This window comes from Bos indicus x Bos taurus, chromosome 5 (genome assembly GCF_003369695.1).
Source record: "Bos indicus x Bos taurus breed Angus x Brahman F1 hybrid chromosome 5, Bos_hybrid_MaternalHap_v2.0, whole genome shotgun sequence".
NCBI classification, from domain to species: domain Eukaryota; kingdom Metazoa; phylum Chordata; class Mammalia; order Artiodactyla; family Bovidae; genus Bos; species Bos indicus x Bos taurus.
The window spans coordinates 117,927,811-117,941,767 of NC_040080.1; the positions used below are offsets into that span (position 1 = coordinate 117,927,811).

At 35.0% G+C, this 13,957-nt stretch overlaps 1 protein-coding gene across 2 annotated transcripts in view; it reads right to left on the minus strand.

Moving 5' to 3' along the window:
* TRHDE (thyrotropin releasing hormone degrading enzyme) overlaps window positions 1–13,957 on the minus strand; it is a 450,253-nt gene that overhangs the window by 92,014 nt on the left and 344,282 nt on the right. For both annotated transcript variants that reach the window (XM_027543346.1, XM_027543348.1), the window contains 3 exons: window positions 10,867–10,932; window positions 10,048–10,235; window positions 3,563–3,651 (listed from right to left, as the gene is read on the minus strand). In XM_027543346.1, the coding sequence (XP_027399147.1) occupies window positions 3,563–3,651; window positions 10,048–10,235; window positions 10,867–10,932 (343 nt within the window). The remainder of the gene's footprint in view (window positions 1–3,562; window positions 3,652–10,047; window positions 10,236–10,866; window positions 10,933–13,957) is intronic.

A 13,957-nucleotide genomic window follows, 5' to 3' on the forward strand; every position in this document is an offset into this window, starting at 1 on the left:
AAAGAATAGATTATAGTAAGCAATTTAAAAGGAGATACACCAATACATTTTAAAGTAAGCCTTTCAGTGCATCATTGCATTATATATGAATGTTTTACACACAGTGTATATAAATGAAAGCACATATTTTCATAATATGTGTTAAAAATACAGTAACATGAACATTTGAATAAAAATTCAACTGGAGAAACAAGAGTTTATGTTTCTGGTAAGCAGATTAGATTCTGCTGTAAAACCTTTGTCTTGTATTTATGTGTGTATGTATTTTGACCATTTACATCTCCCTAATAATAGCCAGTCCATTCTAAAGGAGATCAGTCCTGGGTGTTCTTTGGAAGGACTGATGCTAAAGCTGAAACTCCAATACTTTGGCCACCTCATGTGAAGAGTTGACTCATTGGAAAAGACTCTGATGCTGGGAGGAATTGGGGGAAGGAGGAGAAGGGGATGACAGAGGATGAGATGGCTGGATGGCATCACTGACTCGATGGACGTGAGTTTGAGTGAACTCCGGGAGCTGGTGATGGACAGGGAGGGCTGGCATGCTGCAATTCATGGGGTTGCAAAGAGTTGGACATGACTGACTGACTGAACTGAACTAAACTGAATAATAACTAGACTGAGGGGAAGAAACAGTATTTTGTTATTTATTTATACTTCACCTTATTTCAAGAAAAGATTTGTTTAAAATGATGCTTATAAAATAGTAAGAAAAGATATATTAGCAGAATATGAGAAAACAGTAAGAAAAACAAAATGTGGAATACTCGACCATTTAAATCTAAATGAGCTGTTACATAAAAATGATCATTGCTTTTTCAATTCAGTGGAAAAGAGAAATAAAAGAGACCTGGTTCACACTCTAGCATGAAGGATTTGGATTGGTTTCAAGAAATAGCTTTCTGATAGTGAATTGAAATGTCACTATCTTACTTTAAGATATTTAGAAACAGAATAGAATCCCATCTTTCTCTGCTCCTTGAGCATTAACCCTACCTAAAGGATGGTTTGATGAGCTACCAAGGCCTCTCATATCTGGCTCTATAATTATCTAATTTTATGGAAACTACTGCCAGACCCATTCTATATAAAGGGCCAGTCTAATAAAGAGAAGATAGCTGGAAAGTGGAATTAAATACGTGGCCATATTGTGGTTTTAATTTGCATTTCTCTGATAATGAGTGATGTGGAGCATCTTTTCATGTGTTTGTTAGCCATCTGTATGTCTTCTTTGGAGAAATGTCTATTTAGTTCTTTGGCCCATTTTTTGATTGGGTAATTTATTTTTCTGGAATTGAGCTGGAAGAGTTGCTTGTATATTTTTGAGATTAGTTGTCAGTTGCTTCATTTGCTATTATTTTCTCCCATTCAGAAGGCTGTCTTTTCACCTTGCTTATAGTTTCTTTTGTTGTGCAGAAGCTTTTAATTTTAATTAGATCCCATTTGTTTATTTTTGCTTTTATTTCCAATATTCTACGAGATGGATCATAGAGAGCTCTGCTGTGATGTATGTCAGAGAGTGTTTTGCCTATGTTCTCCTGTAAGAGTTTTATAGTTTCTGGTCTTATGTTTAGATCTTTAATCCATTTTGAGTTTATTTTTGTGTATGGTGTTAGAAAGTGTTCTAGTTTCATTCTTTTACAAGTGGTTGACCAGTTTTCCCAGCACCACTTGTTAAAGAGATTGTCTTTAATCCATTGTATATTCTTGCCTCCTTTGTCAAAGATAAGGTGTCCATAGGTGCGTGGATTTATCTCTGGGCTTTCTATTTTGTTCCATTGATCTATATTTCTGTCTTTGTGCTAGTACCATACTGTCTTGATGACTGTGGCTTTGTAGTAGAGCCTGAAGTCAGGTAGGTTGATTCCTCCAGTTCCATTCTTCTTTCTCAAGATTGCTTTGGCTATTCGAGGCTTTTTGTATTTCCATACAAATTGTGAAATTATTTGTCCTAGCTCTGTGAAAAATCCCGTTGGTAGCTTGATAGGGATTGCATTCAATCTATAGATTGCTTTGGGTAGTATACTCATTTTCACTATATTGATTCTTCCAATCCATGAACATGGTATATTTCTCCATCTATTAGTGTCCTCTTTGATTTCTTTCATCAGTGTTTTATAGTTTTCTATATATAGGTCTTTAGTTTCTTTAGGCAGATATATTCCTAAGTATTTTATTCTTTTCATTGCAATGGTGAATGGAATTGTTTCTTTAATTTCTCTTTCTATTTTCTCATTATTAGTGTATAGGAATGCAAGGGATTTCTGTGTGTTGATTTTATATCCTGCAACTTTACTATATTCATTGATTAGCTCTAGTAATTTTCTGGTGGAGTCTTCAGGGTTTTCTATGTAGAGGATCATGAGGTACCATTTCATGCCAGTCAGAATGGCTGCGATCCAAAAGTCTACAAGCAATAAATGCTGGAGAGGGTGTGGAGAAAAGGGAACCCTCTTACACTGTTGGTGGGAATGCAAACTAGTACAGCCACTATGGAGAACAGTGTGGAGATTCTGTAAAAAACTGGAAATAGAACTGCCATACGACCCAGCAATCCCACTGCTGGGCATACACACTGAGGAAACCAGAATTGAAAGAGACATGTGTACCCCAATGTTCATCGCAGCACTGTTTATAATAGCCAGGACATGGAAGCAACCTAGATGTCCATCAGCAGATGAATGGATAAGAAAGCTTTGGTACATATACACAATGGAGTATTACTCAGCCATTAAAAAGAATACATTTGAGTCAGTTCTAATGAGGTGGATGAAACTGGAGCCTATTATACAGAGTGAAGTAAGCCAGAAAGAAAAACACCAATACAGTATACTAACACATATATATGGAATTTAGAAAGATGATAACGACAACCCTGTATGCAAGACAGCAAAAGAGACACAGATGTATAGAACAGTCTTTTGGACTCTGTGGGAGAGGGAGGAGGGGGATGATTTGGGAGAATTGCATTAAAACATGTATAATATCATATAAGAAATGAATCGCCAGTCTAGGTTTGATGCAGGATACAGGATGCTTGGGGCTGGTGCACTGGGATGACCCAGAGGGATGATATGGGGACGGAGGTGGGAGGGGGGTTCAGGATGGGGAACACGTGTACACCCATGGCGGATGCATGTTGATGTATGGCAAAACCAATACAATATTGTAAAGTTAAAAAAAAAATAATAATAAATATTTTTTAATTAAAAAATAAATAAATAAATATGTGGCCAGTGTTTCAGTGCTTGACATACTGCTCTATTGGGAACTATGATTATAAATTAATTACATTTGGGATTACAAAATAATGCAGTTTAAAACAGTTAAAACTAATACTATAAGAATTTTGTTTTTATTTTTCTCTTTACAATCAAAAACACAAATTTAATAATTATATCAATAGACTGAAATTAGACTATACTTAATTTTATAGAGATTATTCTTCTATATTCTCTAATTTGTTTTTATTCACATGTTTATAACAGCTGAAACCAGAAGTTAAGTTGCTAAACATTTATTTGAGACCAAGTAGTTCCTCAGAGGAAAATATATGTTTTACCTGATTTGTTAGACACCCAAATAATTGCTTCTGAAGATACATGGCTTCTATTTCCTACCACAATAGTTAATGGAATCTGCCACAGGTAACTGCAAAATAAAAGACAAACTTTAGGAATTAAAAAGGGTTGTAACAAATAAACAGTATTTCCTATACATCTTCCATGTGATTTTTTTTTATTATTCTCTTTAGGAAAATTTAAAAGATTCCCCAGTCATAAATGTAAGGAGTAAGTCAAAATGAATTTACTCTTTCAACTCACTAAGCAGACTTGACTTCTAAGAGTTTTAATTTCAATACAAAAGGATGACTACCAGAAAAACAATTTATCTTGGGGGGAAAAAGATTTGCCTTTTACATGAGGAATAAAAAGTAGCTAAAATCTATAAATCTGAGCCACATAATATATTGATTAAAGTCTTAAAATAACTGCTTTCTACTTGATTCTATATATTACTGCACATTTCAGTGGGTTTATGCATTTACATTTCAACATTCTTCTCATTTACTTGTCTAACTATTTTTAGAAAAAACTTGTAATTTTTTAAAGAAAACTTAATATAGCATACCTAAAGTTACACAGCAAAGTAAGGACAAAAAGAAAAATTAATTAGATATCCCTGAAATCCAGATGAATACAAAGAATACTGTAACACACACTTAATGCTCTGTTTTCTAAAGTGGATTTTCCAAATTGATATGTGAAATCATCCACCAACATGCAGGGATCAGTCATGAGTCTCAGCTATTAAAGAGAAGCATTTTGTAGGCTATGACTTTTGATAGGACAAAAATTGAGGCCTAAACTTGTACATGAAGTAGTACCAATTTAACTTCAAATGAGCAGCCAGAGATAAGCTGGATAGTCTTATAACAAAATCCGGGGACTACATTTTGCCCCCCTATAATACAGCCAGATTATGTTGACCAATCACTGTATCATTAACAAGAGGGGTAGACAACAATATGCAATATGTGAAAACTATTTCTAACTTAAAAACTATAAGAAGATATGCTGTATGATCTCAGTACCCATGAGAGTTAATGGAGAATTTTTCAGGGAACATGTCAGAACTATACACCTAAAAATAGAATTAATATGCCTTTTAATAGGGGGGGGACATCTCCAAATCTGTCATGCTGAATGTGATTATTCGTTTATCATTTCATGTTTCGTAGTCACAATAAACAATATACTAGTAGCACAAAACTCCAAACAGAAGACTAGGAGAAATTTCTAGTTTTATATCGACTATTATCTCCAACAAAAGTTAATATGTTTAAGATTCTAAATTTTAAAAAGTATATGCTATACTTATTCAGAGAAATATTTTGAGTCCCCACTAAGGGAAGACATGATGCTATACTATAGTGGACTCCAGACAGGTCAGGAAATAAACAACCTATACTTTCATGCTTTGGAGAAGGAAATGGCAACCCACTCCAGTGTTCTTGCCTGGAGAATCCCAGGGACGGGGGAGCCTGGTGGGCTGCCGTCTATGGGGTCACAAAGAGTCGGACACGACTGAAGCGACTTAGCAGCAGCAGCAGCAAAATAGTATTGCATTTAGAACACACGTTGGTAAACACAACCCATATACACTCTTTAACAAATATCCTAAAACTCGTAACATGAAACTAAGAATATGCCAGAAATATTTTTAAATGGATTTACTGTGAGGAAGATATACAGAGAACTGAGGTAGAAACTTAGATGTAGACAGATACAGCTGTTCTCTAAAAATAATGATGTCGATCATTAGATTATAGCTGTTCTCTAAAAGTATGGAATCATTTTAATTGAAATTATTAAGAGACAACAATACCTAACTCTGCATCTAATTCTCAATTAAGCTATGAACTCACTTTTGTGTACCCAAGATTTTTCAAAAGCCTGGAAATGAAAGGTATTCCATAAGTTGTTGTTGAAATGGATTGAATGGGATTGAATTGAAGTAAAATAAAAGGAACCATATCAGTCTATAATAGAGATTAACTTTATGAAATAGATTTTTTTAGTATATGTCTTCTGTATTGAGTTGGGGCAACTAAATTTTGACATCAAATAAGTATCAGTTAAAGGGCAAAAGATATATTAAAGATGCTTAAAACTTTTCAAGGATAAATGTATCTTTTTATAGCATGGTCATAAAATATTTATGAAGATTATTTGCTCCTAATATAATTATACTTCTAATTTTACACTTATTTAAACTTCACTCTTATAAATAATGAAATTATATATAATAATAAAAATTGAGGTTTTGATATTTGAGTTTTCACAAAAGTCTCAAAAGTGCAGAAAAAGAGATTAATATCAATACCTGCATGTTGTTTACAGACAATTCCACACACAAAAAACTTTCCTAAATGACAACACTGCAGTGTATAGCAATATTCAGATGCAAAAAAGAAAAAAAAGTTATCAGGACACAACCATCAGGACATTTTTGTAAAACTTTTAAAATAGCCTCTATATTTTTCTTAGGAATATTTTTGGCCTCTATTCTATATGCCTATATGTCTGTGTGTGAGTGTGTATATATATGCATGTATGTACATGTATTGATAGACACAAAAACAAAATCTATACATTGTCACAAAGACAAAATAAAAATTACAAATCACTAAGCACATTTTGCTATACTGTAAATACTATGGGGCTTCCCTGGTGGCTCAGAGGTTAAAGAGTCTGCCTGCAAGGTGGGAGACCTCAGTTAGATCCCTGGGTCTGGAAGATCCCCTGAGAAGGAAATGGGAACCCTACAAGTTATTTTTTGTAACTTTCCAATCAACATAGATTTGAACTTTCCACCAATTTCATTTTAAGATCAAAGAATGACAATTATGTTCCTTTGTAATTACAACTTAAAAGGCTAGGGACCCTCTATATCATGGGCGAAAAGCTCTGTGCGGTGTGCTGCAAAAAGAAAAAAAAAGGAAAAAAATCCAAGACGCAGTGAGTTTTTTAAAAGAAACTAGAAAAAAGAATGTGTGAAAGTAGCTTGTACACCTGACCCTTAAATTTAACTTGAATGTTCTGTCATATAATTTTAAGAAGAAAAGAAAAACAATACATTTCAACAGACTCTCCAGATAATTTTTTTCTTTAATAGTCCCTGAGAATACCTCTCTTCATGTAGGTCACATTTTTATAATAAAGCAATGTTTATTCTAATGATTATGTTAAGGTAGAAAAGAATAGTTGCTTATTTTAGCTTGAGTGAAAAATCTTTTTCTCTTTTTAATTGTACCAGTATTAGTAAAGCATTCAAGCAGATGCCATGAAAAATGGTTCTCAGAGGCCGCTGTCATTAGACCCAAAACAAAAGGAGATAAATGTAATTCTCAATAGCACAAGACTCCAAGAAGCTTCATACATGTGAGAGACATTACTGAATCTTTATATTAACTTTATTAAAAAAAAAAAAGCTACACAAAGTTACAACTTTCCAAATATAAAAATACTAGCAAATATGTTACTTTCATATATCAACTAACTTTATGTAAATATTATATAAAAATCTTTCCTTTCTCTGCTGTAACACAGCTAGCTACCTCATATGAAAAATAAAATGACTATTGTTGTTCAGTCGCTCAGTCGCGTCCAGCTCTTTGCAACCCCATGGACTGCAGCACACCAGGCTTCCCTGTCCATCACCATCTCCTGGAGCTTGCTCAAACTCATATCCACGAATTAGTGATGCCATCCAACCATCTCATCCTCTGTCATCCCATTCTTCTCTTGTCTTCAGTCTTTCCCAACATCAGGGCTTTTCTAATGAGTCAGCTCATCGCATCAGTTGCCAAAGTACTGGAGCTTCAGCTTCAGCGTCAGACCTTCCAATGAGTATTGAGGATTGATTTCCTTTAGGATGAACTGGTTTGATCTCCTTGCAGTCCAAGGGACTCTCAAGAGTCAACCAACACCACAGTTCAAAAGCATCAATCTTTAAGTGCTCAGCCTTCTCTATGGTCCAGCTCTCACATCCATGCGTCACTACGGGGAAAACCATATCTTTGACTATACTGACCTTTGCTGGCAAAGTAATGTCTCTGCCTTTTAATGACTGTGTACATTTAAAATGTTCTAGGCATGTTATAGTATTCTAGTGTCCTCTACAAAATCGAAGACAAAGAATTGATTATGCTGTCCTAGAAAATATTCTCAGTGGGGTTTCTGGCATAAATGAGCTCTATGTTTTATTGCACTATTTGCATTATATAATGAAGATCTAAGAAGTTTACAAAGAGCAGATAGAATTGACCACAACATTATAGTGAATTAAATTATCAGTTATATAAAAGTGAATACTAAAATTTCAACTGTAAACTCTATTATTTCAAAATAGATAAAAAATAAATGTTGAGGCTGATGGGATTCCATGCATTATCTCACTCAATATTTTCTATGCCAAGTTCTCAGCATTCAAAACATCCATGTGATTTTATAACTTCAGCAAAAGCAAAGCTCTGTAGATGCTATATATGCCTATACATCCTGGAAGAAAGTCTTACTTTAGAGAATGAGACTCGTGGCTGATACATCTGGAGCATGTTATAGGTTGACAGAATATTTTTGTTCAAAATCTGTTCTATCGTTTGCATGTCCTTTATGTTTTTCTGCATCAATGATGCTTGTGTCAGCTTGATCATTTTCAAAGGCACGGCCTGAATCTCTGACTCTGCCACAGTCAAGTACTTTTTATGCACTTCCTGGCAGGCCTAGGGTGATGCATAAGCAGGCTTCACCTGGGGCCAGACAGTGGTTGACTGGAAGCACTGTTTGGCAGCTGTGAGTGATTCAGCCTGGGTAAAGAAGTGTTGACAGGATCAGACCCTGATAATGTGGCAGAAAAGTACCTTGTATTCCACAGGTCCAAACAGTTGAATTGCAAGGGCAGTTTATTGAAGGACAGTGTATCTACTGACCAGGAAACTTACAATACTTTCTTAAGTGGCTTCCCAATTTAGTCAGCAGAAAACATCCATGACTTCTCAGTCACTTCTACGTGGACTCTGTCTTGGAGCTACCCTACTTAGAATGATGTCTGTTCCATTTAGATATAACAAAGAAAGTTAATGCATGCTTTGTATAACCTAGATACTGGTGCACGATCAAATCAGAATTCTTAATATTCCACATGGGAGACAGCATGATCAGTCTACAGTCCACACCTCATTTAACTTATTAATTTAACCTCCATCCTTCCCTGTCCCCAGTTCTCGACTTCTTATCAAGATACTTTAGAAAAAAGAAAATGCAGTGATTTAAGTTATACTATCTTTCCTTGGCTCAGCTTTAATGAAATGCAAAACAGTGGGAAAACATGAAATAGAAAATAAACACTATATGCTGAATTTTCAGTAATGAAATAAGAATTTCAAATGAAAGTTAAAATAACAACAAATCAAATTCTATGTATGTTGCATTTAGTGGTTTTTAAACACTAAAAGTTAAGGAAAGGAACATATTTTGATACTATGTGACTTTGATACATAGACTAAATGGATCTAGTTTGAGTTCCTTTGGTTCAAACACTATTTATCTTGGTTTTATATTTCTGTTGGTTTTAACAGGTCTTTCTGGATTGTTAGTTTCTATTGTCTGTTTTTCAGAGAAGGCAATGGCAACCCACTCCAGTACTCTTGCCTGGAAAATCCCATGGATGGAGGAGCCTGGTAGGCTGCAGTCCATGGGGTCTCGAAGAGTCAGACACTACTGAGCGACTTCACTTTCACTTTTCACTTTCATGCATTGGAGAAGAAAATGGCAATCCACTCCAGTGTTCTTGCCTGGAGAATCCCAGGGACTGCGGAACCTGGTGAGCTGCCGTCTATGGGGTCGCACAGAGTCAGACACGACTGAAGCAACTTAGCAGGTAGCAGGATTGTCTGTTTTATAAATCTCAGTTTTCTCAATACTATTCATTTCAAAATATTTTAACTTTCTTAAATTTAATTCAATAAACATTTATAGGGAAAAGTAAAAAATCATACATTATTTTATTTTATTTTTCCCTCATCCTGGGAAAGACTGAAGGCAAAACGAGAAGTGGGGTAACAAAGGCTGAGATGGTTAGATTAGATACCATTAGATATTAGGTAAAATTAGATACCATCACCTACTCAGCGGACATGAGTTTGAGCCGACTCCGGGAGATAATGAAGGACAGGGAAGCCTGGCATGCTGCAGTCCATGGGCTCACAGAGTCGGACACAACTTACTGACTGAACAACATTTTTTTAAATGACAGTAATAATTTAAATCCTGTCCTCTTAATGAAACAACTTTTGTATGCTGTCACATTGATAGTTAAAATATCTGGAAATGGAAGTGAAAAAGGGCTCAAAATGAAAACATCATATGCAAATAAAGAAATGAAAACTATATTTCACATACATTTCATAATTATGTTATCAATTCTTTTTAAAATGTTAAAGTGCAAAAAAAAGGATTTTTTTCACGTAAAAAAAAATTGTACCTGTTATTTTGAGGTTCATGTGCTTTAGTTTTAGCACTGATATCATAAATAAAATGCTGCTGGGTAATTATTATTCTATTTTCAGCTGTTGTATTTCCCAAGATGGTGATAACGGGATAACCCATCTGGAGAGTCCACTGATCCATTACTTCTTGTATATTTACGTATTTTCCATTCCTTTTTAAAGCCTTTATAATTAAAATTGTATAAATTAATTTTATAAACATGAATTATAAACATAATTAACATTAAACCATTTTCATGTTTACCTTTATGACTTATTTCAGGATGAAAACACTTAAAATCAGTGAAACTAATATACTGTGTTAGTAAAATTAATCTTCTTGCCTTAGCTTAAGCTTCATGTGTATATAACAGAAATGAAAGCTTTATCAATATTAACATTTTTAACCTAATGGAGGATAAAACATATTTTATTGTTAAAGCAAGTACTTGAAGCATCATTAACATATCCAGTGTGTCTAGTATTAAATGCTTCTATTCATTTATAGAGAAAAAATTCTTTACCGTCAATATTTCACTCAAACATGAATATCTGACACCATATTAAAATCAGATTTCAGAAGTATTATCATATTTGAAACTAGGCAAGGTATCTTAACAATTTGTAGCTGAATTAATTTTTAAACCTCATCATCCTTATAATACATCAAATACAAAACAAGAAAGCATATCAAGAAAAGGGAAACATAAAAAGTGAAAACAAACCATCAGTGTCAATAAAAGTTATGAATGTTTTATAAACTCAATTCAAATATTCAGGAAGAGGCTTTGGTTTTCAAGCTTCCTATACTTTACCTCTGACAGTGTATTCCAGAGATCATTTCTGGCTGCATTGCCATACTTATGAATAGTTAAGTAATCCTACAAAGAATATAAAATAGTAATTAAAATTCAAAGGCTAAGTAATTTCCAGTAAACACATTTGTTTCTCTGTTTAATTAATTATTTCCAATTGTTGGAACTATATTAAAACGATAAAGACATGCCAAAAAATAAAAGAATCTCATTTTAAAATATTCCAAAGAGATTGAACTATAGCATATTTTTAATTAAATCATCAAACAGTACTAATCTCTTAAAATTTATTTTCATATATGTCATCACTTCTTATGGATTTCCAGGGTCAAATATCTTCCTCAAATTTAGCAAGTTAAATTCAGGCAATTTTGAAGAAACTACTTATGCAGTGAAATATTTAGGGGAAACTTTCTCATCAGGATTTCATGCTGAAGTGTTGAAAACATATTTTGTCTTATGGGAAAAGAAAAAAAGAAACCAAAAACCTGACTTATATGTACAAATGCGAAGAGGGATTGTTTTGCCAAAAAGGTGATGACTATCTCCATGACCTCTCCAGTTACCTAGTCTCTCTGCAAAGGACAGGCTGCCTTGTACAAAACGATACATGCTTATTTTCATGAGCTTGAAACACATTAATATTTAATAAAAAAATCAATCCTGAGTTTATATACTATTTTAAAGCTTAGGGCTTCACATTTTCCATTTTCCATCACTAGTAGTTAACTGCATATACTTCTGTTTCATGTCTTTCTAAGAAGCATGGTTTATGTCACTGTGAATATGTTATTTATGACTTCTTGACATTATTTTTTTCTGAATCCAAAGTGGAAAGATCAATATAAAACACTGTTTTATGTTATAAAACAGTATCCCCTCATTCATCTGAAATTTCATGATCTCTAGAACACGTAGGTAGTAGGCAAAATTCTAATTTACATCATAGTACTAAAACTGAAAAAAAAAAAAATGCTGACTCCTTTCAGTACTTTATGTAGAGTGGAATACTTTGGGGATAATTAAAGTTGGGGAAGAAAATTTTCTGAAATACAAATTGTAGCACCTGTGACAGATTCCGCTTTCTTGGCAACTCACAGCACAGCAAATGGCAACCCCTGCTTAATCAGACCCGTAGAGATGCAATGCCCAACACTCAGCAATCACAAATACATCGTCACCATCAAGTGTTAGGAATAACTTTACTGAAAAATTACAAGTGAATGACCAATCTGAATCCTAATTTTGTCTTTGAACCTGCCATATGAAGCATTTCCATTTAGATCCCAGGGACCAGGATTTAAATCAGTTATTTCAGATTTAGTTTTCAGAATTATTTTTTATACTTGTTTAGCATTTAAATCGGAGAAGGCAATGGCACCCCACTCCAGTACTCTTGCCTGAAAAATCCCATGGATGGAGGAGCCTGGTGGGCTGCAGTCCATGGGGTCGCTAGGAGTTGGATACGGCTGAGCGACTTCACTTTATTTTTTCACTTTCATGCATTGGAGAAGGAAATGGCAACCCACTCCAGTGTTCTTGCCTGGAGAATCCCAGGGACGGGGGAGCCTGGTGGGCTGCCGTCTAGGGGGTCGCACAGAGTCGGACACAACTGAAGCGACTTAGCAGTAGCAGCAGCAGCATCTAAATTGGAGAAGGAAATGGCAACCACTCCAGTATCTTTGCCCAGAAAATCCCATGGACGGAGGAGCCCGGTAGACTATAGTCCATGGGGTTGCAAAGAGTCAGACACGGAGCAACTAAACTGGGGAAAAACAGGAATTATGAAACATAAATTTAAATTGTATTTTCCCTGTAGCTCAAACAGTGAAGAAAATGCCTGCAATTCATGAGACCAGGGTCCAATCTCTGGGTCGGGAAGATCCTCTGGAGAAGGAAATGGCCATCCATTCCAGTATTCTTGCCAGGAAAATCTCATAGACAGAGAAGCCTGGAGAGCTACAGTTCATGGGGTTGCAAAGAGTTGGACACGATGGAGCGACTAATACTAACACCAATGAAAAAGCATTAAAAGTAGAACTATTTATTATTGGGTTCTGCTTATGGATAGTGCTGCTCAAATAATCCAAAAGAGAGAACAAAGGAATACTACACAGACCTTGAAGGTCCAATAGATAACTACAGGTTTCTCTTCACGGGCAGACCATAAAAATCCAATGGTTCGTGAGATCAGTTGTCCTGGGCCCAATGGTAATCAACTTGAGCTCTTGGTTCACTCCTCAATTTAGAATAAATTGCTTCAAATGTACGTTTCAAGCAAGCTGAAATGGCAATTATCCAAGCTTGGCAAGGCGTTCCAACTTGCCTGCCTCAATATTCAAGGCAGCTCATGCCTTCTTGGCCTGCCAGCAGACCCATTCAGTTTTGGGGTGTTCTAGAATCCTACGCATGTCATCTCTTTTCTCTACAATAAAACCCAAATGTTTTCCTCAGTTATTGTAGCCTTCCTCTTGCACAAATATAGTCATATTTTGAATTGAAATTTTGCTTGGTCTTTGTAGAATTACAGAAAAACGTAAAGAACAGTGTGCTTTTTTGATGATCAATCATTTATTTCTTTGTTCATTCTACAAAATGTAAGGCGCACTCTGCCTGTGCCAGGCAGCCTACCAGGAGCTGGGCAGCAGTGGTGGATAAGGCGTACTGAGGACTGCAAATGAGACAACCTGTGGAGGGAGGGTTCTGTGACTGAAGGCGGGCAAGTCGTGGTGCAAGAACCACTTGACAAGATGAATGAAACATTTGATATGAGTTTGAATAAGACTTTAAGCTCCTTTCAAAACTACAAGCCAATGAATATGGAGATGGCTGGAGTTGTGAACCAGAAATGAAAACTTTTATTATATTATGTGTATGAAAGTCAATCAATTTGACATTACAATACAAAGCAGAAAAATGATTTAATATTAACTCTGTAAAGAGAATTGTGGGTTCTCTACACAAAGTATTTCAGAAACAGTAGAGCTGTTGAAAAGAATAAAACAAAGATGGCCATCATATTCTAAAGGAATATAACTAACAATATAAACTGATTAAAAGTTAAAAGCATGTTAAGCACAAGTATAGTCTG